Source organism: Mobula hypostoma, chromosome 16, assembly GCF_963921235.1.
Source record: "Mobula hypostoma chromosome 16, sMobHyp1.1, whole genome shotgun sequence".
Lineage (NCBI taxonomy): Eukaryota > Metazoa > Chordata > Chondrichthyes > Myliobatiformes > Myliobatidae > Mobula > Mobula hypostoma.
In genome coordinates, this window is record NC_086112.1 from 1791453 (window position 1) to 1819086 (window position 27634).

At 42.1% G+C, this 27634-nt stretch overlaps 1 protein-coding gene across 2 annotated transcripts in view; it reads left to right on the forward strand.

Annotated features, from left to right (window-relative positions):
- Positions 1–27634, forward strand: part of skic3 (SKI3 subunit of superkiller complex) — a 192866-nt gene that overhangs the window by 149991 nt on the left and 15241 nt on the right. For both annotated transcript variants that reach the window (XM_063069269.1, XM_063069268.1), the window contains exons 32-39: positions 2931–3003; positions 3866–3919; positions 4087–4198; positions 13995–14123; positions 14552–14676; positions 16446–16604; positions 18031–18183; positions 22081–22211. In XM_063069269.1, coding sequence (XP_062925339.1) covers positions 2931–3003; positions 3866–3919; positions 4087–4198; positions 13995–14123; positions 14552–14676; positions 16446–16604; positions 18031–18183; positions 22081–22211 — 936 coding nt within the window. The remainder of the gene's footprint in view (positions 1–2930; positions 3004–3865; positions 3920–4086; positions 4199–13994; positions 14124–14551; positions 14677–16445; positions 16605–18030; positions 18184–22080; positions 22212–27634) is intronic.

Genomic DNA, 27634 nt, shown 5'->3' on the forward strand with positions numbered 1-27634 from the left:
TTACTCCATCTTTTCCTTAATGACTTTTTTTAGTTGCCTTCTGTTGGTTTTTAAAAGCTTCCCAATTCTTTAACTTCAGTCATTTTTGCTCTATTGGATGCTCTTTATTATTCTGCTCTTTGGCTTTTATGTTGGCTTTGACTTCTCTTGTTAGCCACGATGGTGTCATATTGCCTTTAGAGTACTACTTCCTCTGTGGGGTGTATATTTCCTATGCCTTCTGAATTACTTCCAGCCTGTTTCTGTGCTGTAATTGTTATACGGTTTTATATGGTTATAAATTCCAGCTTTTGCTACACCACCATCATACCTACCAACTGTTCTTTTCCAATCAATTCTCCCTAGCTCTTCTCTCATGCCGCTGTAATTCCCTTTACTCCATTGTAATACTGATACATCTGACTTTTAACTTCTCCTCAAATTTCAGGGTGAATTCAATCAGATTATCACTTGCTCCTAAGAGTTATTTTACCTTAAGCTCTTTAAGTAATTCTGGTTCATTGTACAACACCCAATTCAGAATTGCTGATCCCCCTGGTGAGTGCAACCACAAGCTGCTCTAAAAAGTCATTTTATAGGCATTCTCGAAATTCCCACTCTGGGGATCCAGCACCAACCTGATTTCCCAACCTACCTACATATTGAAAGTCCCCACGACTTTTGTAACATTACCGTTTTAGCATGTATTTTCTATTTCCCATTGTAATTTGTAGACCAAATCTGCCACAGGAAACAGTTGAGGCCAGTTCATTGGCTATATTTAAGAAGGAGTTAGATATGGCCCTTGTGGCTAAAGGGATCAGGGGGTATGGAGAGAAGGCAGGTACAGGGTTCTGAGTTGGATGATCAGCCATGATCGTACTGAATGGCAGTGCAGGCTCGAGGGGCCGAATGGCCTACTCCTGCACCTATTTTCTATGTTTCTTACTACCGTCTTGGGGTCTGTATCTAGCTCCCATCAGGGCCTTTATATCCTTTGTTACGTACCCCGTAACTGGGTTGCCAAACCAGCAGAAATGGATCACTCAGTTGGAGTCTGGATTACTAGAACTAAGAAAGTTTTATTAAAGAAACAAGCAACACAATAATCGAAAGGATAATAAATGCAACAGTTTAGCAATGATAAACACACATGTGCACAGAATTAAGATAACAGCATCAATCAAGCTCTATTGTTGTCTAGGGGTAAATGACCAATTTCAAAGTGACACAAAAGTCCAGTTCTATTTAGTTCAGTTCGCAGTAATCGTTGCCATGGCGATGGTCAACGTGGGGGGGAGAGAGAGAGAGAACGAGAACGACTGATCATTCAGACATGGCTTCCACTCACAGACCGGCAATATTGCTCACAAGCAGCTTTCGGGCGGGTCCTTTGTGATGTCACCTGAGGTCACCGACTGTGACCCCTCCTCCAGATGCGGTCGGTCCTCTGCAGTGAACCCGGCACCCAAGCGAGGGTGGACACACACCGGGTTCCCGCTGATCGTACCTTTCCACCCTGTGCGTTTAAGGCTGATCCCCCGATTAGCCGTCAAAGAGCTTCCCACTGACTCGTGAGAGGCGCACTGCTTCCAGGGTCTCGTTACCTCGGGTGTCGTGTGTGTCCTGCCTTAGCGAACCTGTCCCTTTTTATCCCCCTGCTATCGCCTGTCCATCACTTCAAACAGTTCAGGGTTCAAAGGGGGAGCCGCTCCAGACAGCTCTCTCTCCCGTCCCTTCATTACACATCTCCAGATGCTGCTTCATTGTTCCTTATCTCTCCTTCCCCTGAGGACAGGTGGCAGACCACTGCTGATGCCACTGGTGCAAGCCCAGGCCAGCAAACATCTTAATTTATGTGTATTCTCGTCACACCTTGCAGTTCTCCCTTGGCTCTATCCTCAACAATTTAATACCTCCCAGCCCTATGTCACCTCTTTTATTTTATGTAAATAGTGGCTCAGGCTTTTAATGTTAATTCATTTCACAGAGATCCTTTTTAAGGTTGGTTAGTTCTGGCTTGTGTTAGTGGTTTGCGTTCAGTGAAATAGTCATGAATGCAAGTAAGATTGCATTCTCCAGAATAACTACTGGTCATTGATAAATTGAACCCAAAATATTAAAGAAATTCTCATTGGGTACAATGTGATTGGCAGAAGCAAATTAATTTTAAGCTAACTCAAAGATTTTGAACCAAATTATAAATTATGTTTATAATTTATCAGCTATTTTAAGTGCTACAGTTTAGTCATGAATGACTAGTTTGTGTACACAGCTCATCCAAATCTTGTGTTGACAACATCTAATTTTACCAATTGTGCTTATTAATAGAATGATTTACAATTATTTCTCTAGCCAAGCATCAAACAGATAAAGTTGAATGCTGGGAATTTGAAATTGATGCAGTAAGTGGTGCTAAATGAAGACTGTAGGCATGGATAAGAGTGGCCTTCGTGCCTGACCATGTGTTTAATAACCTAAGAAGAAGCAGTTCTACCAGCTAAACGGCCCTGTGTGTCTCATCAGAATGCAGTCTTTATAGGTCAGATTTATAGAATGGTTGAAGGAAATGGAAATAGGCGTGAGCCAGTTACTGAGCTAGTAATCTCTATAATACACATTCATACTGAAGTTACAGCTGCATATCCAACAGATTAGACTCTGAAGATTATTGCTTTCATTCAGTAGGTATTTACTAGTCCTTCATCACTGCAATTTTGCTTTGATAATTTTAATGATATTCTGCAGATAAAGTTTGTTGTCTTCATATTGTGTTGCTGGTACAAGGAGATCTCAGTTTTGCGATATTTTGAACTAAACTCTGTATGTATTTGTGAGATTTACCAGTCTCTTTACCAGATAATGTTTGTTTTAGAAATTTATATGTAGGTTAATTGAATTAACACCTATTGCAAATTTTTAAAACTAACTTACTCTACCATCCCTCCCAGCAATCCAGCTGATCCTGCCCTTTGGACATTATTATCCAGGGTCATTCCTCAACACACTCCCCAAAAGGCAGATGTAAGTATTTGTCTGAAGTCCTGTTGAGATACTTCAGAAATGTGTGTTGTTGATATTTCTAATCCAACATTCACCATAATTAAACTTTCACCATAGACACTGAGATGAGTAGGTTTGTCATATCCAAAAATACTAATTTATAGAAATGATGTGCCCTGTGACATGGTAAAAGTTAAACTTATTTGTGTGGTCATTAAGAATGTATAGTGATGGGAGTAGAGTAGGAGGCAGAAGAAGAGCAAGTAGGTTCTTTGAATTCCCTTTATAACTTAAAGCTTAAAGCATTATACAACCTTGACAATTGGTTCAGATTCAGATTTACTTACCACATGTGCATCGAAACATACAGTGCAATGTGTCATTTCTGTTAACCAACACACCCAAAGATGTGTGGGAGGGGTAGCCTACACATTCCCACAACCTTCAACACAACAACAACACAGAACAATATAAACAGTAACAACAGAACAAAACGACAGCAAAACAAGCATCTTTCCCACCCTCCCAAATCCCCCCCACCCCCCATACACATTCTTGCATACAGTCACACTCTCACAGACACGCACACCTCCAACCCCAGCTGGTTGTCACCATTGAAACACCGAAAGCAACTTAGACCCATCAGCTCCATCCACGGCCACAATCAGAAATAAAAATAGTCCTTGATCAACAATGTCTATCACTGATACTTGCCTATAGGATGCACTGAATTTACGTTCATTAAGACAATATTCTGTTAACAAAAGTAAACTCTGTTGACAAAAGTAAGGTAAAGGTAATCTCTTGTGGGAAAGATGCGATCTGTGCCCCGAATTGAATTTATTTTCGTTTGCCTTTCTCTGACAAATGTTTGTTTTTGTAGGGTGGGGTCGTGACAGGTAATGTCGCACAGATCCTAAGTTCTCATCATTCTAAGGTAAATTCAAACTAAAAATAGCGTCTTCATGACTATTTTTGTTCAGTCTTCAGATTAATATATCACTTGTCCGATATATTGTTAAAAGATGTAGCATTCTTTAACCTGGCACCCAATATGGGATGTTTGAATTTATACATACAGATACTGATCTTCTTCTCTTCTAGAGTGCTGTGTTGTTCAGTGCTGTTAACCAGTTGGCAGCAGGAAAACATGCTGCAATTGATAAAAAGGATAATGCTTTAAAGACCATCCAAAAGGCAATTCATCTGTATCCAGGTATGCTGGTCTGCTGGCCATTACTGCTGCCTTTTACACCACAACCAAATATCTTTTAAATATTCGTCGGTGAGAATTTTAATTATATTGAAAGCATTTTGTTGATGGAGTTATGTGTCTCACAATGTTCTGTGCATATTCAGCTATATACTAAGGTTATCAGGAAAAAAAAGAGCATTGAGAGCGTCTGCTAAATGGTGCAGTCATACCACATCTGATTTTAATTCTGACTCCGGTATTCAGTGTGGCTACAAGCAGCTATGAGCAATCATTATCCACCAAAAAAAATGGAATTGAGCCCTTATCAGTATATTATCAAAATCTTTTAAAAATTGATGCCAGTAATCTGAAACAAAATGATGGCAATATGAATCAAGTCAAGCAGCATCCTGTTGAGAATGCCATTAACTCTCTCAGAACTGGAGAAGTGGGAAGTCTGTGTTGTAGGTTTGTAAGATACGGATGTCTGTGATGGGGCGGGTTGGGAGGGAGGTCCAGGTGATGTAATAGTTTTGGAGGTGTGGAGTTAGTAAACTTCCAGTTGGAGAAACAAAATCTAGACTGGGTGATTGCTGCCTGTCAGTATTTGTCTCTGTATGATTTCTTGTAAAATTCTATTTTATTTCCTTTTTCTTGTAAATACTTGCAAGAAAATGAAATTATTGAATTATATAATAACATATACGTACTGGGATGATAAATTTACTTTGAACCAAGGGCAGATCTGTGCTTCTAGTCACTTGTCTTGCTCCATCCCACCACCACTCTGTCTTTAATCTCCTGCACTAACAATGTATGTTCACCTCGTCGCCCCTCTGGACATGTTGCAGCCCACTGAACTCTTTCACAATTATTTCAAATAACCACTTCTATTATTCATGTCAAAATTTGCCTATTCTGATGTAACTCAGATTTTCTCTTTTTCACAAATATTGCCTGATTTGCTGGGTATTCTAGTAACTACAGCCACACAATTCCAGAATATTCTTTTACTTTCAATTCTCTCTCCAACTGCTCCCTGTCAATGGACAATTTTATCTCTATTTCATCACAAACACTCCTCTCCTTTAGTCACAGTTCTACATTTAATAGTATACAGTGAATTCTGTTTAATCGGAGCAGCCACTTACTTGAGAAAACTCTTAAAGAATGAAAACAAATCAAGAAAAAAGCCAGGATTCCCTTTGTTCATTTGGGATGCTATGCCACTTAATTGAGGAAGGAGCCTGCTGCCAAACCAGTCACATCGTGTGGTCATCAGACACTACACTGTGCTTAAAGCAAACAACTTTTAAATACAGTCAGTTGAGTGTGTGTTCATAAAGCAGTGATTTTTGTTGCTGATAGTTAGTGAGAAATAAGCAGTAAGACAACTCGGAACTGTTTTGCTTACTGTGGTTTCAAGCCTTTAATGCTTGGAAATGGGCAGGAGTGAAAATGAAACTATTTCACTACTTCATCAAGTTAGGAATACAAAGAATTTGAAGGTATCGACAACCATCTTGAATGTTACCTTTGTTCCCACTGGACACTCAGCTCTCACCTGTAGCTCTAAGTAGCTGCTTATGTGAGATAACAACCACACCCCAGTACACGGCTTCAACAAGTGGGCTATGTGAGGTGAGGGTAGCCAGCGGCTCTCAAACCCAGGTGAGATCATGTGAAGTCAGCCCCAGTGGACTAAGAGGATGAGATCTGCAGTGAGATACAATGGCCAGAAATGCGGTTCTGCAGTGCTGTCTGGAGAGCGAAGGGCATGTCAAGACAAAGAAGTTGTTATGGTCATCCACTCAAACCAGGGAAGACCCCAGCTGTGACATCTACTCGTACCACTGGACCCAGACTTCCGAGGTCAAGTATGGAACTAACCCAGTGCAGTGGCTTTTCCACTTTAAAAACCCTCCTGCACGGGTTTCCCTGTCATCGTTGGATACAACAGACAACCACCTGTAGCATTGGTAGTGTTCTTATTTGTTCTGTATTTCATTTAAATACATAATTTGCTACTCAGTTAAACAGTAATTTGTCTTTTTTTTGTACCTTTTTGACTATTTCCATGAAACTTTGGAATCCACTGTTCTTATTGTCTCACTTCACCAGTCTGAGGGCGTTGATCTGAAATGGATCTTCTTTCTCTCTCCATTAGTTAATCTCCATTTGATTTTAATCTATCGATAGCTTTGAAACAATTGAGAGAAATTGATAGAAAGGAACTCTGCAAAGTCAGCCTACATTATTACTTATCCTCCATGTCTGCCTGATTCCCATTAACTACTTTTTCTCAACTATAATTGAAATAATAATGTGTCCTTGGTTTCAACAGCTAACAAAAAGCAGTGTACTCCATGCTGTATATCTGCTTGTTTAATATTTTCCGGTCTGCCCTAAGTCTTTTACACTTAGTGTGATGACATTTAAGATTTAAATAAGTGGAAGTGGTCTATTTCCATCTACTTGCTTTTCCTTCCTAACTTTGTTACAAGGATTAACCCTTCAACAATAATAATCAGTTAGAGAGTACCTTTATTGGTTCAGTTCACAAGCACGTGAATTCACAACCACATACCTGTGCACACATCTACTCGTCTTACCTGACCCTTCATCAAGAGTCAAAGAAGAGAAAACGTAATCCTCAGGAAAAAGAGTCTATACAGACCAGGTGCTCCTCATGGTTCCAGTGTGATCCCTACATGTCTGACATGGTGTTCCTCACATCCGCGATGATTGGTCTTGAGCATTGTCACTGCCTGAGCTCCTAAAATCCTTCATTCATGGGAATCGGTGTCCTATCTGGGGGGGGGGGTGGGGGGAGTAGTCTTGTACTCTCAGTCGCTTCACGCCACAGAAACTGGCTGAAGAACTGGCCTGATGGGCCATGAGGCTCGTGACAGTCTTTAATCTTATTCCTTATCAAATCAATCTTTGATGTTTCAATTTTGTTGGCTCAATCATCTGACTGACCTGTGTCAGCTTCTGAATGAATGTACTCCAGGACTACTACAAAGCATATTGCTTTATGGTTGTTTCCTTCAGCCTTGTGCCTTAGATGGTTTCCTCTGTTCTGTTCAACTCAGGCTGGTTCAAACCAGTCTAACCAGATCACCCAAACGCTAAGCTCAGAAAAACAGATTACAGGCTCTTCCTTCTGCAAACCTGCCATTTTACAAAACAGCTTCGTATCTGAGAATGATCTCAGTTTAGCAGATTATTAGCAGATACTCCTTATGTCCATATTTAACTGCACTAATTAAGTTACCCAGAACAAAAATCAATTCTTAATCATTTTACAAAATGGCACCTGCAAGGTCAGTCTCACAAGATGTCTGACTCCATTACTCATATCGACTCAGTCATAGAACAGTACAGCACAGGAACAGCCCCTTTTGCCCATCTACTCTGTGCCAAAGTATTTATCTGCCTAGTACCCTCAACCTGCACCCATCCATCCGTTTCTCTATCCAAATTTCTCTTAAATTTTGAAATCGAACCTTCATCCATCACTTCCACTGGCAGCTTATTCCTCATTCTCACCATCCTCTAAGTAAAGGAATTCCCCCTCATGATCCCCTTAAACCTTTCACCTTTCACCCTTAACCTATGGCCTCTAGTGGCAGTATCTCTCAATATTATATGTTTCCACTGCCTTTGCGTTCTTGTTCACTGATTTGTAGATTGCAGCTCTTCCTGGCCAACAACTTTATAAGCAATGGCTTCCTTTACCAGGCAGTCCCAAAAGCCATTGGTGTGGCACAGTAGTTTTGTGCCTTTGAAATCAATCCCGTGGTCATTACAAATACAGTGTTTTGCTACTGCTGATTTCTCCGGGTAACCAAACAGATACACCTCCTGTTCTCCTTGATGCATGTTTCCTTCGTGCGTGACGATATACGCTGCTCTGCGTTACAAGGAATCCTGTGAACACAAGCTGACCTGAAACCCAGGTCATCTTTGACCTGCATAAGACCATAATACGTGGGAGCCGAGTTAGGCCATTCAGTCTATCAAGTCCGCTCTGACATTTCATCATGGTTGATCCCGGATCCCATTCAACCTTATACACCTGCCTTCTCACCATATGCCTCGAATCCCTGACCAATCAGGAAACTATCAACTTCCACTTTAAATATACCCACGGACTTGGCCTCCAATGCAGTCTGTGGCAGAGCATTCCACAGATTCACCACTCTTTGACTAAAAAAATTCCTCCTAACCTGTTCTAAATGATTGCCTCTCAGTTTTGAGGCTGTGCCCTCTAGTTCTGGTACCCCCACCAGAGGAAACATCCTTTCTACGTCCACCTTATCTAGTCCTTTCAGCATTTGGTAGGTTTCAACGAGATCCCCGTGCATTCTCCTAAATACCGTGAATAGAGGCCCAAAGCTTCCAAATGCGCCTCATATGTTAACCCCTTCATTCCCGGAATCATCCTCGTGAACCCCCTCTGGACTCTTTCCAACGACAATACATCCTTTCTGTGGTAAGGGCCTAAAACTGTTGGCATTACATCTCCTTGTTTTATATTATATTCCGCTTGAAATAAAGCCAACATTGCATTTGCCTTCTTTACTTAGGACTCAACCTGTGAATTAACCTTCTGGGAGTCTTGCACGAGGACTTCCAAGTCCCGTTGCACCTCTGTTGTTTGAACCTTCTCTCCATTCAGATAATAGTCTGCACTATTGTTCCTTTTACCAAAATGCATTATCATATATTCCATCTGCCACTTTTTTGCCCATTCTTCCAATTTGTCAAAGTCCTGCTGCAATCGCATTGCTTCCTCAGCACTACCTACCCCTCCACCTATCTTCGTGTCATCCACAAACTTTGCTACAAAGCCATCAATCCCACTATCTAAATCATTGACAAACACTGTGAAAAGTAGCAGTCCCAATACTGACCTCTGAGGAATACCACTAGTCACTGGCAGCCAACCAGAAAAGGCCCCCTTTATTCCCACTCGCTGCCTCCTGACTGTCAGCCATTCTTCTATCCATGCCAGTATTTTTTTTGTAACACCATAGGATTTTATCTTGTTAAGCAGCCTCATATGAGGCACCTTATCAAATGCCTTCTAAAAATCCAAGTAAATGACATCCACTGCCTTTATCCACCCTGCTTGTTACTTCCTCGAAGAACCCCAACAGATTTATCAGGCAAGATTACCAGAAACCATGTTGACTTTGATTTATTTTATCATTAGTCTCCACGTACCCCGAAACTTCATAGTCAATAATGGACTCCAACACTTCCCCAAACACTACCTGGCCTATAATTTCCTCTCTTTTGTCTTCCTCCCTTCTTTAAGAGTGGAGTGACATTTGCAATTTTCCAGTCCTCTGGGACCATGCCAGATTCTTGAAAGATCATGACTGGTGTATCGGCTGTCTCTTCAGCAACCTCTTTCAGGACTCTGGGATGTAGTCCTTCTGGTTCAGGTGGCTTTATCTACCTTAAGACCTTTCTGTTTACCTAGCACTATTTCTTGTGACTTTAGGTATGGCGAGCTTCCTTATGGGTTTGTGGATGTTGCTAATCCAATATTTCCTCAGGATCTCGGTGATCCTTCCAGAAAGAATTATTTACAGGCGATTGAAAAGCTTGAGCATATTGACATTAAGAAAGAAGATGTGCTGGAGCTTTTGGAAAGCATCAAGTTGGATAAATCTCTGGGACCTATGGAAGCTGTGGAGAGGGTGCAGAGGAGATTTACCAGGGTGTTGCCTGGACTGGAAAACAAGTCTTATGAGGCAAGTTTAGCAGAGCTGGGACTTTTCTCTTTGGAGCGTAGAAGGATGAGAGGGGACTTGAAAGAGGTCTACAAGATTATGAGAGGCATAGATAGGGTGGATAGCCAGTACCCGTTTCCCAGGGTACAAATAGCAAACCCCAGAGGGCATATGTACAAAGTTAAGGGAGGGAAGTTTAGGGGAGACATCAGGGGTTTTTTTACACAGAGGGTTGTGGGTGCCTGGAATGACTTGTCAGGGATGGTGGTGGAGGCTAAAACATTAGGGGTATTTAAGAGCCTCTTGGACAGGCACATGGATGAAAAAAGATAGAGGGTTATAGAGTAGTGTGGGTTTAGTACTTTTTTTAAGGAATATATGGGTAGGCACAACATCGAGGGCCAAAGGGCCTGTACTGTGCTGTAGTATTCTAGTGTCTAATGACTGGACAAGATGTACCCCAGGCTACTGTGGGAGGTGAGGGAGGAGATTGCTGAGCCTCTGGCAATGATCTTTGCATCATCAATGAGGCGGGAGAGGTTCCAGAAGATTGGAGGGTTGCAAATGTTCTCCTATTCAAGAAAGGGAGTAGAGATAGCCCAAGAAGTTATAGACCAGTGAGTCTTACTTCAGGGGTTGGTAAGTTGATGGAAAAGATCCTGAAAGGCAGGACTAATGAACATTTGGAGAAGCATAATATGATTAGGAATAGTCAGCATTTCTTTGTCAAAGGCAGGTCGTGCTTTACAAACCTGATTGAATTTTTTGAGGATGTGACTAAACACGTTAATGAAGGTAGATCAGTAGATGTAGTGTATATGGATTTCAGCAAGGCATTTGTTAAGTTACCCCATGCAAGGCTTATTGAGAAAGTAAGGAGACATGGGATCCAAGGGGACATTGCTTTGTGGATCTAGAACTGGCTTGCCCACAGAAGGCAAAGAGGGTGGTTGTAGACGGGTCATATTCTGCATGGAGGTCGGTCACCAGTGGTGTGCCTCAGGGATTTGTTCTGGGACCCTTACTCTTTGTGATTTTTCTAAATGACCTGGATGAGGAAGTGGAGGGATGGGTTAGTTAATTTGCTGATGACAGAAAGGTTGGGGGTGTTGTGGATAGTGTGGAGGGCTGTCAGAGGTTACAGCGGGACATTGATGGGATGTAAAACTGGGCTGAGAAGTGGCAGATGGAGTGGCAGGTAAGTGTGAGGTGTTTCAATTTGGTAGGTCAAATGTGATGGCAAAATATAGAAACATTAAAACCCTACAGCACAATACAGGCCCTTCGGCCCACAATACTGTGCCAAACATGTCCTTACCATAGAAATTACTTAGGGTTACCCATAGCCCTCTATTTTTCTAAGCTCCATGTACCTATCCAGGAGTATCTTAAAATGGTATTCCCCAACCACCGGGCTGTGCGGAAACGATATGATTTGGCGATATGAAATGATATGAGTCAGCATCACCTTTCCTCATTCACTGTCATGCACTGTTGAACTTGAACACCCCCCCCCGCCCCATCCCGTCGGCCAGTCTGCAAGAATATCGTCAATATTAAACCGGTCCACGGTGTGCAAATGGTTGGGGACCCCTGTTTTAAAAGACCCTATTGTATCTGCCTCCACCACCATCACTGGCAGCCCATTCCACGCACTCACCACTCTCTGCTTAAAAAATCTTACCCCTGACATTTCCTCTGTACCTACTCCCAAGCACCTTAAAACTGTGCCCCCTCATATCAGTCATTTCAGCCCTGGGAAAAAGCCTCTGACTATCCACACGATCAATGCCACTCATAATCTTTTACACCTCTATCAGGTCACCTCTCATCCTCCGCCGCTCCAAGGAGAAAAGGCAGAGCTCACTCAACCTGTTCTCATAAGGCATGCTCCCCAATCCAGGCAACATCCTTGTAAATCTCCTCTGCACCCTTTCTATAGTTTCCACATCCTTCCTGTAGTGAGGCAACCAGAACTGAGCACAGTACTTCGTGGGGTCTGACCAGGATTCTATATAGCTGCAACATTACCCCTCTGCTCTTAAGCTCAATCCCACAATTGATGAAGGCCAATGCGCCGTATGCCTTCTTAACCACAGGCTCAACCTGCGTAGCAGCTTTCTGTGTCCTATGGACTCGGACCCCATGATCCTTCTGATCCTTCACACTGCCAAGAGTCTTACCATTAATACTATATTGTTCTGGTCTCATCTAAAAATCTTTTAGTCCCTAATTCTTCACATAGGATTTAAAATCTTTCCGTTCTTATAATATTGTGCCTTTTGCAACTGTGCTAACTCATCATCCTACTCCTGAATTTGCTGCATTTGAAAAAAAATGGCCTTTCTCCTCCCAAAGAGTTGAAGAATATTCTGAACACTGAGTATGAACTGCAAACGGCTTTTGGATGTCTTTGGTTGTCTGGCTCTGCATTTCGATTCTAACAGTCGGTGTCCACTGACTGCAAACAATCATTCTGATCTTTTTGTTTCTGAATTACATCTCTTTGGTCTTTCCCTTTTGAGGTTAAACTGAGCACCGGTGCCCCACAAGGCTGTGTACTCAGCCCCCTGCTGTACTCTCTGTACACCCATGATTGTGTAGCCAAGTTTCCATCAAGCTCAATATATAAGTTTGCTGATGACACAACAATTGTAGGCCGTATCTCGGGTAATGATGAGTTTGAGTACAGAGAGGAAATTAAGAACCTGGTGGCATGGTGCGAAGACAATAACCTATCCCTCAACGTCAGCAAGACGAAGGAATTGGTTGTTCACTTCAGAAGGAGTACAGACCGCATGACCCAATTTACATCGGTGGTGCGCAAGTGGAACAGGTCAAAAGCTTTAAGTTCCTTGGGGTTAATATCACAAATGACCTGACTTGGTCCAACCAAGCAGAGTCCACTGCCAAGAAGGCCCACCAGCGCCTTTACTTCCTGAGAAAACTAAAGAAATTTGTCCTGTCCCCTAAAACCCTCACTAATTTTTATAGATGCACCGTAGAAAGCATTCTTCTCGGGTGCATCACAACCTGGTATAGAAGTTGTCCTGTCCAAGACCGAAAGAAGCTGCAGAAGATCGTGAGCACGGCGCGGCACATCACACAAACCAATCTTCTGTCCTTGAACTCACTTTACACTGCACGCTGTCGGAGCAGTGTTGCCAGGATAATCAAGGACACGACCCACCCAGCCAACACACTTTTTGTCCCTCTTTCCTCCGAGAGGAGGTTCAGGAGCTTGAAGACTCGTACGGCCAGATTTGGGAACAGCTTCTTTCCAACTGTGATAAGACTGCTGAACAGATGCTGAACAGATCCTGACCCAGATCTGGGCCGTACCCTCCAAATATCCGGACCTGCCTCTCTTTTTTTTTGCACTACCTTACTTTCCATTTTTCTATTTTCTATTTATGATTTATAATTTAAGTTTTTAATATTTACTATCGATTTGTAATCCAGGGAGCGGGAAGCGCAGAATCAAATATCGCTGTGTTGATTGTACGTTCTAGTATCAATTGTTTGGCGACAATAAAGTATAAAGTAAAGTAAATTGTTTTCATGGTCCAAGTTCGAAGAAAACTGTAACTTAAAAATAAGTTTCCAATTTCAGCAACGAATGTGTCTGGAAATCAAGAAAATTACATTCACCATTGAGCTTAACACCTGTTGCTTACTGTCATGTAGAGTTATAAAATACGTCCATTACGTCAGTGGCTAATAATGCAAATGACATAGAATTAATATCATTTCCAATTAACCATGACTGGACAAAATTGACCAAAGGCTAAAGATATCCATTTGAATTTATTTACCAGGATGAAACTGAAATAACGTCATTTCTTTTCAAAGCATTTAAGTTTTTTAAAAAGGCCTGATAAATGTTTTCATAAAATTACTAAAGAATCGCCTATATCTTTAAATGTGAAATTCGGGCAATGGCTTTAGTGTCTCCATGTTAGAACTGTAAACAACAAGGGAAGCAGCAAAGTGCAGCATGGAGGATTGAAGGATGTTGTATCTAGTTTTTCATTTAAATGAATGTGTTTTTAATTTGTTTCACTTTGCAGATGATCCCACTGTGTGGGCCTGTTTAATGGCAGCATGCCACATGGAGAAAACATTATCTCATTTGAATGGTACAACACCTAAACTGACTGCAAATGAGGAGCTGTTCATTACAGCAATCTCTACAAAAGGTACGTAATTTACATGGTAAATTGCCTACAAAAGTCTGCATTACTTTATTTCAGTACTACCCAAACTTTAACCTGCCTTTTGAAATTTGGTGTGAAATAAAAGGGGCTTTTTGATGTATCTGCAGTATTTTGCTGCTATCACAGTAGCTGAAACACTTTCATTTTAATAATCTGGAATCATCTAAACATTGTAGTTGCCTGCTAATTTAATCTGATTTATCTGATACCTGTGCTATTGCCTAATACTGAAAGCATCCTTTTTAAAATTCATTATTTTTGGACTCAGATTTCAAAGTCACCCCAAATGCTCTACTCTATCTTTAGCGACCTTTGGCTCAGGGATTCTCAGAAGTAGTTTGGCATGTTATGTCTTGCACTGGATTTTTTTTTGGGTGGAGCAATGATAAATAATACACATTATTTTACAGTAAAAACAAATAAATCCATGCCAACGTTATATCTTCAATCCCTGGAGAACTGGTCTCTGCAACAAGCTGCAACTGGGCTTAGAGAACTGGGCAGGCATTGTGACGCTGAAGCCTTCTGCTCTAAGGTACTGTATAGTTCACTATGCAGTCTGGCGATTGTTTTCATACTCTTCAGGTCAAAACGTTCCAGTGGATTTCATTCGTCCTCCTTAGTGGTATGTTTAGAAAGATGAAAGAATTCTGATTAACGGACTACTGTAATCATTACCAAGTGTCAAGAGAACATAATTGGACAAGGTCAGCATGGTTTTATGAATATAAAGTCATGTTGGAATAATTTATTAGTTCTTTGAGAATGTGTATAGCAGGACAATGGATATTCCAGTTATAGAGTTGAGATGACTTCCAGGGTGCTGAGTTTAATTTTGGTCTTTTGAACACAGGAGGTTACTTGCTTTTGAAGTAATGTAACGAGATTTTACTGGATTGATTCTTGAGATGCAAGGACGATTCCTTGAAGAATGATCAAGTAAAATGGACTTCTGTACTTAATTGTCTGAAACAATTGAAGAGTGATGCAATTGAAGCTCCCTGGTATGGATTCAGAAAGACGACTATGCTTGACAAGAGACCCTGGAATTACAGGACTTTATCTCAGGAAGCGCATCTTTATTGAGGGGGTTGTAAAACTAATTTATTTGTATTCTTAATGATCAGTTGAGCATATCTAGGCTGAAGGGGTTCTGAGAAATGAGAAGGAAAGTGTTGAGCAAGAATATTGACCTTGATCTGGCTGAATGGTTGAGAAACTCAAAGGGCCACGTCCCTTCTCCTGTTCTGTGTATTTATTCAATAATGCCACTGCAACAATCAGATTAGGAGTATGCATTTTCAGATGGAAACACTTTTAAGGGCTGGATTGAAATGGATCTGGTTTACAAAACCCAGTTGCCAAAGTAGAGTGAGATTAGCGTGACGCAATTAGAGCTCTGGATGTCAGAGTGCGTAGTTCAGTCCTGGCGTCCTCTGTAAGGAGCCTGTACATCCTCCCTGTGGAATGCGTGGGTTTGCTCTGGGTGCCTGGTTTCCTCCCTCACTCCAAAGAGTTAGTAGGTTAACTGGTCATTGTAAATTGTCCTGTGATGAGGCTAGGGTTAAATCTGGGGTTGCTCGGCAGCGCAGTTTGAAGGGTCGAAAGGGGCTATTCCTTGCGGTATCTCTAAATAAATGTCCCTGCCAGTCTGTGCTCAGCAGGACTAGAGGTTGTGGAGTATTCTCATCTCTCCACGTTGTAGGCTTGGATCAAGATGAATGGATTTAACAGCAGCAGATGTGAATGCCATGGCTCTGTCCTCAGAGAGCTGCTGATACATTCGGCAGCTGCACTCACTGCTTCGGCTATTCTGAAAGTTTGTAAGTGAATTTATGATTTAAAGAAATAACACAGTGTAATTAAATGGTAGTAAAATACTTGTAACATTCATGTAAATTAATTAAAATAGTGCTCAATGCTCCCTAATGTATAGGCCAAAGATTCCCATTGGAATCATCGGAATCCCAGTGAGATGGTACTGCTGGATTTACCACACTTCAAATAAATGTCCTTCAAAACCACCCACAGGGTCTGCCTCCAAAATATATCCTGTCATCATGAACAATCTGACTGTTTTGAAAGATGCTATGTGATTTTGTGTATCAAAGTAGGACTTCTCTAGGAAAATGCTTCACAAAATTGTATTTTGACAAAAATGCACTGAGCCAGAAAAGACACTATTCAGGCTTGGTGAAATGGTTTCACAGAGAATTTTAAAGAGATAGAAGACATATGGAGGTTAGACCAGATTTGCAAAGAAAAAAATTGCTTGTACTTTATTGCCACTTTCTTTTATTTTAGGTACTTAAGAGCCACCCAGACCATCCTGCAATGTTCCTCTTGTTGAGACAAGTTCAGTGCGAGCAACTCTTGCTTTCCCCCCAGCAGCTTCCAGAGACAGTTTTAGAAGAGCTAAAGAAGGCAGTGATGTCAAACTTCACATCAGTAACAGCTTGGCATGTATGTTCCGTGCTTGTCTGCTTTGTTTTTCTTTAGTAGTCGCGTTTATGACCCACTTTGCACCACGTTCTAGAGCAGTAATTTATAAACAATTCATGATTTCTGTATTTCTTAAAACAAATTCTAATTAAACTATTCCTTAACGTAAATTGTCAGCATCTTTGTTAAGCTCTCGGCATTCACCACTGACGGAGTCATTACTTCAGTCCTAGATATCGTTGGATTCCTTTATAAATGAGCATTCTGACAATCATGAGAATTGCTTTCTGTTCCACCTGAACATTGAAGCAATGCCAATAGAATTAGAAGACATGGCTTAATAGAAAACATTGCTGTTAATAAGACTGGCTTGACTAATGCCCTTTTCGTTTGTTACATAGTAACCCTAATGGTAAATGTATTTTACTGTGTATTTAGAAATCATTCCATTAGTTTGGTTTTGGATAAGTGAGTAAATCACATGCCATTTGTTTTTATATAACATAGAAGAGGCCAATCAATTCTTTAAGCAGTGCCAACTCTTGAAGTATTTGTATCAGTCCCATGAATTTTTATATAACTTATCCTCATCACATGCTCACCAACTCTCCCCTATTCTGCCACTCAAGTAACCGGTGCAATTTATAATAGTCAATTAATATTCACTGTGCCTTTGGAACGTGGGAGGGAATTGGAAGCACGCGGGGAATTGCATATGACCAGTGGGAGAATGTGCAATCTCAAGATAGTATATGATAACATGTATGTACTTCGACAATAAATCTACTTTAAACCAGATACAGATAGAAATGATCTAGGGTTGATGGAACACAGAAAATGCTGGAGGAACTCAGCAGGCCAGGCAGCATCTATGGAAAAAGGTACAGCTGACGTTTCAGGCTGAAACACTTTAGTATAGATGCTGCCTGGCCTGCTGAGGTTCTCCAGCATTTTCTGTGTCTTGCTCGAATCTCCAGTATCTGCAGACTTTTTCTTGTCAGAGTTGTTGGAGGTGTGTAACAACAGCACCATCTGTATGCTTAGTTCAATACTGTTAACTTTCGCAACGTCTTTCCTTCTGTAACACTCTATTCCCTCAAAATTAGACTTGGATTTTCTACCTCAGAATATCTGTTTTATGGATGCTATAGTTCGAGAAATTATACTAACTCCTTATTTGCTTTCAGATTTTTTAAAAAGTAGATATTTTGTTGACTTGTAAGGGATTTTGCGTTTGACTCTTATTTTTATAAATCTTCATTAAGAATTTTATCAAACGTCTAGAATCCTGCTGCTGATACTGTGGAAAGGAAATTCTTTAATCCAGCACAGCTGCTTTTCTTCAGCTCATATTTTAAGGACTCATGAGCTTTTAGTGTTGATTAAAATAAGAATAAAACATTTGGCATGAATCTCTGTTCATTTTTGAATATCTGTTTCCCACTAGTGGCTGGCAGAAATATATAAATCTCAGGGTTTAATGGTAGCTGCGGAGATGTGCTACAGGCAAGGATTGCAGCTGTCTTCCCAACAAGGTGATGTGAGTGGCAAGTTATCAAGTCTGCTCCGGTTAGCACTGCTCGCACTTCAGCTCAGCACGGTGAGAATCGCTGCAAGTTTATGAACAATATTTCAAGCTAGTTTGATTTTTTCCTCTTTTCCTAGATCAGGGCTTCTCATCCTGGGGTCCACGGACCCCTTGCTTGTAGTTTTAGTCCATGGCATAAAGTTTGCTTATAGTATTAGTCCATGGCGTAAAGGTTGCTTATAGTATTAGTTCATGGCATAAGGGTTGCTTATAGTTTTAGTCCATGGCATAAAGGTTGGGAACCCCTGTCGGAGATGTTTTTGATACACTGGCATTTTCAGAAGAAGCTCTATTTTATCCTTTGTTTATAAATATGCTGCAGAGTTTTTAAAATTCATTGCAAATTTGCAGCACTACAACTATGCAGCTGTTTACTGCAATCAATAAATATGATTAAACTGTTTATTTTCTGGAAATTAGAATTAGGAACATTGCATTATCATTCAATTTATGAGAAAGTTATGATGTTTTATGCAGTGTAGATTAGATGCTGTCTTGCTTTCCTCCTTTTTTTTAATACTGCTCATGAATTTGAAAGGGAAAACATACCTTTCACTTGTTTCACAATTTCTAATGAATATGTAAAAGCACTTTGTGCATCTGGCCCACTAATTTTATTGTCTTCGCTATGAATAAACCGCCTAGGTTATTACTATGTCAAATGGTGCAAGTTGAATCATCTGCAGCTCAACATCAGTAAGACAAAGGAGATGGTGATGTACTTTAGGAAGACTAAGCCTGCACTGCTCCCTGTTACTATTGATGGTGAGGACGTGGGTGTGGTGAGGACCTACAAGTACCTGGGGGTGCACCTGGATGACAAACTCGAGTGGAGCACCAACACAGAGACTGTGAACAAGAAGGGCCAGAGTCACCTCTACTTCTTGAGGAGACTGAGGTCCTTTGGAATATGCAAGCCGCTCCTTCATTTGTTCTACCAGTCTGCTGTTGCCAGTACAAAAGTCCATGCAGTGGTGTGCTGGGGCAATGGCATCAACACAGGTGATGTCAACAGGCTCAATAAGCTGATTAGAAAGGCTGGCTCTGTTATCAAAGTCAAACCTGGAAACACTGGAGGCTGTGGTAGAACAAAGGACTCTATGGAAAATCCTGGCAATTCTGGACAATGTTTCTCATCCTCTTGCTCTTCACATACTTGTAGAATGCCTTGGGGTCTTCCTTAATCCTGTCCGCCAAGGCCTTCGCATGGCCCCTTCTGGCTCTCCTAATTTCATTTTTAAGCTCCTTCCTGCTAGCCTTGTAATCTTCTAGATCTCTATCATTACCTAGTTTTCCATAGAAGCTGCCTAACCTGCTGAGTTCCTCCAGTATTTTGTGTGTGTTTCACTGATGCAAAATACTCATTTAGTTCATCTGCTATCTCTTTGTCCCCCATTATTTCTTTGGCCTCATTTTCTAGCGGTCCTATATCCACTCTCATCTCTCTTTAGTTTTTTATATACTTGAAAAAGCTTTTTCTATCCACCTTGATATTGTTTGCTAGCATGCTTTCATATCTTATATTTTCCCTCCTCATGATTAATTTAGTTGCTTTCTATAGGCTTTTAAAAGCTTTGCAAGCCTCTCTCTTCCCACTAATTTTTGCTTTGTTGTATGCCCTGCTTTTACATTATTTTTGACTTACCTTGTCAGCTACTGTTGTACTATTTTGGCATTTGTGTATTTCTTTGTTTTTGGAATACATCTATCGTGCACCTTCCTCAATTTTTCCCAGAAACTCATGCCGTTGCTACTCTGCTGTTATTCCTGCCAGCACCACCTTCCAAATAGCTTGAAGATGGCCAACTCCTCTCATACCACTGTAATTTTCTTTACTCCACTGAAATAGAGCTACGTCAGACTTTACTTTCTCCCGATCAAATTTCAAGTTGAACTCAATCATATTGTGATCATTGCCTCCTAAGCACTTATTTTCTCTTCACTCAAGCTCCCTAACTGCCTCCAGTTTGTTACAGAATGCCCAATCCAGTACAGTTGATACCCTAGTTGCTCAGCGACAAACTGATCTAAAAAGCCACCTCATAGGCATTCAACAAACTCACTGTCTTCTGATCCATTACCAACCTGATTTTCTCAATCTGTAGTCCACATCCCATCTACTGTTGTGGGGCCTGTATATAACTGCCATCAAGCTCCTTCAACCCTTGCAGTTTCTTAACTCAACCCATAAGGATCCAACTTCTTCCAATCCTATGTCACATCTTTCTACTGATCTGATGCCATTCTTTACCAGTAGAGCCACACCAGCCCCTCTACCTACCTTCCTATCCCTCTGATACAATGTGTAACCTGGACATTCAGCTCCCAACTACAACCGTCCTTCAGCCACGATTCAACGAGGACTACAACATCATACCTGACAATCTGTAAAAGTGCAACAAGATCATCCACTTTGTTTCTTCTGCTCCGTACATTGAGATATAACACTTTGAGAAACATATCTGCTACCCTTTTTGATTCTGCATCCTAATGTACAGATACTCACCCTGTGGCTGCAATTTTGCCCTATCATTTGCCTGCCCTTCTTGACAGTCTGACTTCATGCTATCTTTGCTTTTTTTTTACCATCTAACCTATCCTGAGTCCCCTCACCCTGGTTCCCATCCCTCTGACAAATTAGTTTAAATCCTCCCCAACAGCTCAAACATCCTGCCTGTGAAAGTATTGGTCGTCGTTGGGTTCAGGTGCAACCCCCGTCCCATTTGTCCATTTCTTCCCCCAGAAAAGATCCCAATGATCCAAGAACCAGAAGCCCTGTTCCCTGCACCAGCTTCTCAGTCACACATTGATCTGCTGAATCAGCCTTTTTCTACCCTCACTGGGATATGGCACAGGTAGCAAGCCGGAAGTTACTCCCATGGAGGTCCTGCTTCTCAGCTTTCTGCCTGGCTTTCTAAATTCTCTCTTCAGGATTTCTTTGCTTTACCTTCATATGTCATTGATAGCAAGACATCTGCTGCTTTCTCTAATCCTCTTAGAAAGGATGTGCTGAAACGGTCCAGATTGGTCGCTGGTCAAAGCTCATTTACGGAATAAGGTAAATGATCTTATTGGCCAGTATGATGTGGTAGGCATAATTGAATTATGGCTAAAAGAACAGTATAACTGGGAGCTTAATGTCCAAGGATGCATATTGTATCGAAAAGATAGACAGGAAGACAACAGAGGCGGCATTGGTCTGTTGGTGAAAAATTAGAAGGTGACATCGAGTCGGAAGGTGTTGGATCATTGTAGATAGAGCTGTGGAACTGCAAGGGTAAAATTACCCCGGTGGTATTTGTACAGGATTCCCTAAAGAATACTTTGCAGGTTGAGTCTGTGGCAAGGAAGGCAAATGCGATGTTAGCATTCGTTTCAAGAGGGCTGGAATATAAAAGCTTATGTTTTGACTTATGGCACTGGTGAGGCTTCACTTGGAGTATTGTGAGCAGTTTTGGGCTCTTTATCTTAGAAAGGATGTGCTGAAATCAGAGAGGATTCAAAGGAGGTTTATGAAAATGATTCCAGGATTGATTGGCTTGTCATATGAAGAGTGTTTGATTTCTCTGGGCCTGTATTCACTGGAATGCAGATGAATGAGAAACTTGAAGTTGAAACTTATCGAGTGGTGAAAGGCGTTTATGGTAGATGTTCTCAATGGTGGGCAATTGGGTGCCGATAATCCACTGGGCAGTTTTCATCACACGCTGGAGTGCTTTGCGGTCCGATACGGGACAATTGCCATACCACACTGAGATGCATTTGGTGAGTATGCTCTCAAGGGTACAGCGGTAAAAGTCCGTCAGTATCCTGGGATACAGGTGAGCTTTCTTGATGCTCCACAGGAAATAAAGGCGCTGTTGCGCCAATATTACCTTATAAATTTACCTTTTGCCTTCTTTTTGCTAGTTAAAACTTCAGAACAATCGCTGGACATCCCTAGTGAAAGAAGCAACCAATGAAGCTCAGAAGGTCTGCTTCTGCCCTCTGGCTGCTCTGTTTCAAGCTCTTCTGCAATTTACAATGAAAATGGGAGCAAGGTAATTTCATAACATTATTAAAACTTCAGAGATATTATGACTAATGTTACTGAATCATCTTCAAGCTATTTTTAAAAATACGATACCTCAATATTTTTTCTCATATTGATCACCTAGTTAATGACATCGTTGTTATTTGGGTCACCAAGGTGAAACATCTCACAGTACATCTCTCATCACATATGCTGCCTGCTAAGTATTGGTGGTATTGAATTGCTTGATTTTACTACATTTTAATAAACCAATTTAAGAACAAAATGTCGCAGTTTATTAGAAAACAGTTGCTGCTGCTTAATTTTGCCATGACTCTGCATGGGTAGAGTTCTGTAATGCATTATTGAATTGAATTGACTTTATTTTTTACATCCTTCATATACAGGAGGGGTAAAAATCTGTACAATACATCTCCATTTGAATGTGCAATTTATAATAAATAGTATGCTAAACAGGACAGTCAGTGTAACATAGCAATGGTGAGGTAGGTTATCTGTGAGGAATAGAAACAGGAAGTATGTCTGTGAGGCCAGTGTTCTGTACTGGGTGTCAGATGTGGGAAGTCTGGGAGACTCCAGCCTCCTGGAAGGCCACATCTGCACCAGGTGTGTCAAGTTGCAGCTCCTTAGGGACCGCATTAGGGAACTGGAGATGCAGCTCGATGACCTTTGAAAGTGAGGAGGTGATAGAGAGGAGTTATAAGCAAAAAGTCACACTGAGGCCTCGGGAGATAGGTAAGTGGGTAACAATCAGGAGAGGGAAGGGTAAAAGTCAGATACTAGTGAGTACCCCTGTGGCTGTCCCCCTTAACAATAAGTACTCACTACTGTTTGAGTATTGTTGCGGGGTGGGGATGACCTACCGGGAGGAAGCAACAGTGGCTGTGCCTCTGGCACAGAGCCTGGCCCTGTGGCTCAGAAGGGTAGGGAAAGGAAGAAGGCATCAGTAATAGGTGGTCAGACAGGCAATTCTGTGGATGCAGGAAAGAAACACGGATGGTAGTTTGTCTCCCAGGTGCCAGGGTCCGGGATGTTTCTGATTGCGTCCACGATATCCTGAAGTGGGAAGGTGAACAGCCAGAGATCATGGTACATATTGGTACCAATGACATAGGCAGGAAAAGGGAGGAGGTCCTGAAAACAGACTTCAGGGAGTTAGGAAGGAAGTTGAGAAGCAAGACCACAAAGGTAGTGATCTCGGGATTACTGCCCGTGCCAAACGACAGTGAATATTGGAATAGAATGAGGTGGAGGATAAATGTGTGGCTGAGGGATTGGAGCAGGGGGCAGGGATTCAGATTTCTAGAACATTGGGACCTCTTTTGGGGCAAGTGTGACCTGTACAAAAAGGATGGGTTACACTTGAATCCGAGGGGGACCAATATCCTGGCAGGGAAGTTTGCTAAGGCTATTGGGGAGAGTTTAAACTAGAATTGCTGGGGCGTGGGAACCGAACTGAAGAGATGGAGGAAGGAGCTGTTGGCTCACAAATAGAGAAAGCTTGGAGACAGTGTGAGATGGAGGATAGGTAGGTGATAGAGAAGGGATGCGCTCAGACCGATGGTTTGAGATGTGTCTATTTTAATGCAAGAAGCATCATGAACAAAGTGGATGAGCTTAGAGCATGGATCAGTACTTGGAGCTTTGATGTTGTGGCCATTACAGAGACTTGGATGGCTCCGGTGCAGGAATGGTTACTTTGACGGCCAGGCTTTAGGTGTTTCAGAAAGGACAGGGAGGGAGGCAAAAGAGGTGGGGGTGTGGCACTGTTGATCAGAGATAGTGTCACGGCTGCAGAAAAAGAGGAAGTCATGGAGGGATTGTCTACTGAGTCTCTGTGAGTGGAGTTAGAAACAGGAAGTGGTCAATAATTCCACTGGGTGTTTTTTATAGACCACCCATTAGTAACAGGGACATTGAGGAGCAGATAGGGAGACAGATTCTGGAAAGGTGTAACAATAACAGGGTTGTTGTGGTGGGAGATTTTAATTTCCCAAATATTGATTGGCATCTTCCTAGAGCAAGGGGTGTAGATGGGATGGAGTTTGTTAGGAATGTTAAAGAAGGTTTCCTGACACAATATGTAGATAAGCCTACAAGAGGAGAGGCTGTACTTGATCTGGTATTGGGAAATGAACCTAGTCAGGTGTCAGGTGTCTCAATAGGAGAGCATTTTGGAGATAGTGATCACAGTTCTATCTCCTTTACCATAGCATTGGAGAGGGATAGGAACAGACAAGTTGGAAAGCATTTAAATAGAGTAAGGTGAAATATGAGGCTCTCAGGCAGGGACTTGGAATCATAAATTGGGAACAGATGTTCTCAGGGAAATGTACAGCAGAAATGTGGCAAATGTTCAGGGGATATTTGCATGACGTTCTGCATAAGTATGTTGCAATGAGACGGAAAGGAATGTAGGGTACAGGAACTATGGTGTACAAAGGCTGTTGAAAACCTAGTCAAGGAGAAAAGAAAAGCTTACAAAAAGTTCAAAGAACTAGGTAATGATAGGGAACTACAAGATTATAAGGCTAGCAGGAAGGAGTTTAAGAATGAAATAAGGACAGCCAGAAGGGGCCATAAGAAGGCCCTGGCAAGCAGGATTAAGGAAAACCCCAAGGCATTCTACAAGTATGTGAAGAGCAAGAGGGTAAGACGTGAGAGAATAGGACCAATGAATGTGACAGTGGAACCGGAGGAGATAACAGAGATACTTAATGAGTATTTTGCTTCAGTATTCACTACGGAAAAGGATCTTGGTGATTGTAGGGATGACTTATAGTGGATTGAAAAGCTTGAGCGTGTAGATATTAAGAAAGAGGATGTGTTGGAGCTTTTGGAAAGCATCAAGTTGGATAAGTCTCCAGGACCAGATGAGATGTACCCCAGGCTACTGTGGGAGGTGAGGGAGGAGATTGCTGAGCCTCTGGAGATGATCTTTGCATCATCAATGGGGATAGGGGAGGTTCCGGAGGATTGGACGGTTGCAGATATTGTTCCCTTATTCAAGAAAGTGAGTAGCGATAGCCCAGGAAATTATAGACCAGTCTCACTTCAGTGGTTAGTAAGTTGATGGAGAAGATCCTGAGAGGCAGGATTTATGAACATTTGGAGAGGCATAATATGATTAGGAATAGTCAGCATGGCCATGGCTTTGTCAAAGGCAGGTCATGCCTTACGAACCTGATTGAATTTTTTGAGGATGTGACTAAACACATTAATGAAGGTAGAACAGTAGATGTAGTGTATATAGATTTCAGCAAGGCATTTGATAAGGTACCCCATGCAAGGCTTATTGAGAAAGTAAAGAGGCATGGGATCCAAGGGGACATTGCTTTGTGGATCCAGAACTGGCTTGTCCACAGAAGGCAAAGAATGGTTGTGGATAGGTCATATTCTGCATGGATGTCGGTGACCAGTGATGTGCCTCGGATCTGTTCTGGGACCCATTCTCTTTGTGATTTTTATAAATGACCTGGATGAGGAAGTGAAGGGATGGGTTAGTTAATTTGCTGATGACACAAAGGTTGGGGGTGTTGTGGATAGTGTGGAGGGCTGTCAGAGGTTACAGCGGGACATTGATAGGATGCAAAAATGGGCTGAGAAGTGGTAGATGGAGTTCAACCCAGGTAAGTGTGAGGTAGTTCATTTTGGTAGATCAAATATGATGGCAGAATACAGTATTACACTCTTTGGCAGTGTGGAGGATCAGAGGGATCTTGGAGTCTGAGTCCATAGGACACTCAAAGCTGCTGCGCAGGTTGACTGTGTGGTTAAGAATGCATGCGGTGTATTGGCCTTCATCAACCGCGGGATTGAGTTTAAGAGCCGAGAGGTAATGTTACAGCTATATAGGACCTGGTCAGGCCCCACTTGGAGTACTGTGCTCAGTTCTGGTCACCTCACTACAGGAGGGACGTGGAAACTATGGAAAGGGTGCAGAGGAGATTTACAAAGATGTTGCCTGGATTGGAGAGCATGCCTTATGAGAACAGGTTGAGTGAATTTGGCCTTTTCTCCTTGGAGCGGCAGAGGATGAGAGGAGACCTGATAGAGGTGTATAAGATGATGAGAGGCACTGATCGTGTGGATAGTCCGAGGCTTTTTCCCGGGGCTGAAATGGCTAGCACGAGAGGGCACAGTTTTATCGTGCTTGGAAGTAGGTACAGAGGAGATGTCAAGGGTAAATTTTTTTTATGCAGAGAGTGGTGAGTACGTGGAATGGGCTGCCAGCCATGATGGTGGAGACGGATATGATAGGGTCTTTTCAAAGTCTCCTGGTTGGGTACATGGAGCTTATAAAAATAGATGTCTATGGGTAAACTCAGGTAATTTCTAAGTAAGTACATGTTCGGCACAGCATTGTGGGCCAAAGGGCCTGTGTTGTGCTGTAGGTTTTCTATGTTTCTAAATACAAATGGATCAGCGTGAGTTGATCAATCTGATGGGCTGGTGGAACAATCTGTCCCGGAGCCTGTTGGTCCTGGCTTTTATATTGCAGTACCATTTCCCGAATGCCAGGAGCTGGAACAGTTTGTAGTTGGGGTGGCTCAGGTCCCCAACGATCCTTCGGGCCCTTCTTACACACCTGTCCTTGTAAATGTCCTGAATAGTGGGAAGTTCGCATCTACAGATGCACTGGGCTGTCCGCACCACTCTCTCCAGTCCTGCGATTGAGGGAAGTGCAGTTCCCATACCAGACAGTGATACACCCAGTCAAGATGCTCTGAATTGTGCCCTTGTAGAAAGTCCTTAGGATTGGGGCCCCACTCCAAGCTTCTTCAACCGTCTGAAGTGAAAGAAGCGCTGTTGTGGCTTTTTCACCACACAGCCAGTATGTACAGACCACATGAGATCCTCGATGTTGTGTATGCCGAGGAACTTAAAGCTATTCACTCTGTCAACCCCAGATCCACTGATGTCAATAGGGGTTAGCTTGTTTCCATTTCTCCTGGTAGTCTGCAACCAGCTCCTTTGTTTCTGCGACATTCAGTAAGAGGTTGTTTACTTGTCACCACTGTGTCAGGGTGATGACTTCCTCTCTGTAGGCTGCTTCATTATTATTTGAGATAAGGGCAATCAGTGTAGTGTCGTCAGCAAACTTAATTAGCAGATTGGAGCTGTGGGTAACAACACAGCCATGGGTGTACGGAGAATAAAGGAGGGGGCTTAGGACACAGCCCTGAGGGGCACCTGTGTTGAGGGTCAGAGGGGCAGAGGTGAGGGCTCCCACTTCTATCACCTGCTGGCGATCTGACAGGGAGTCCAGGATCCAGCTGCACAAGGCAGGGTGAAGGCCGAGGTCTCTGAGCTTCTTGTCGAGCTGTAGGGAATTATGGTGTTGAGTGCTGAACCGTAGTCCAAGAACAGCATTGTCACTTAAGCATCTCTCCTCTCCAAGTGTGTCAGGATGGTGTGTCGAGCTGTGGC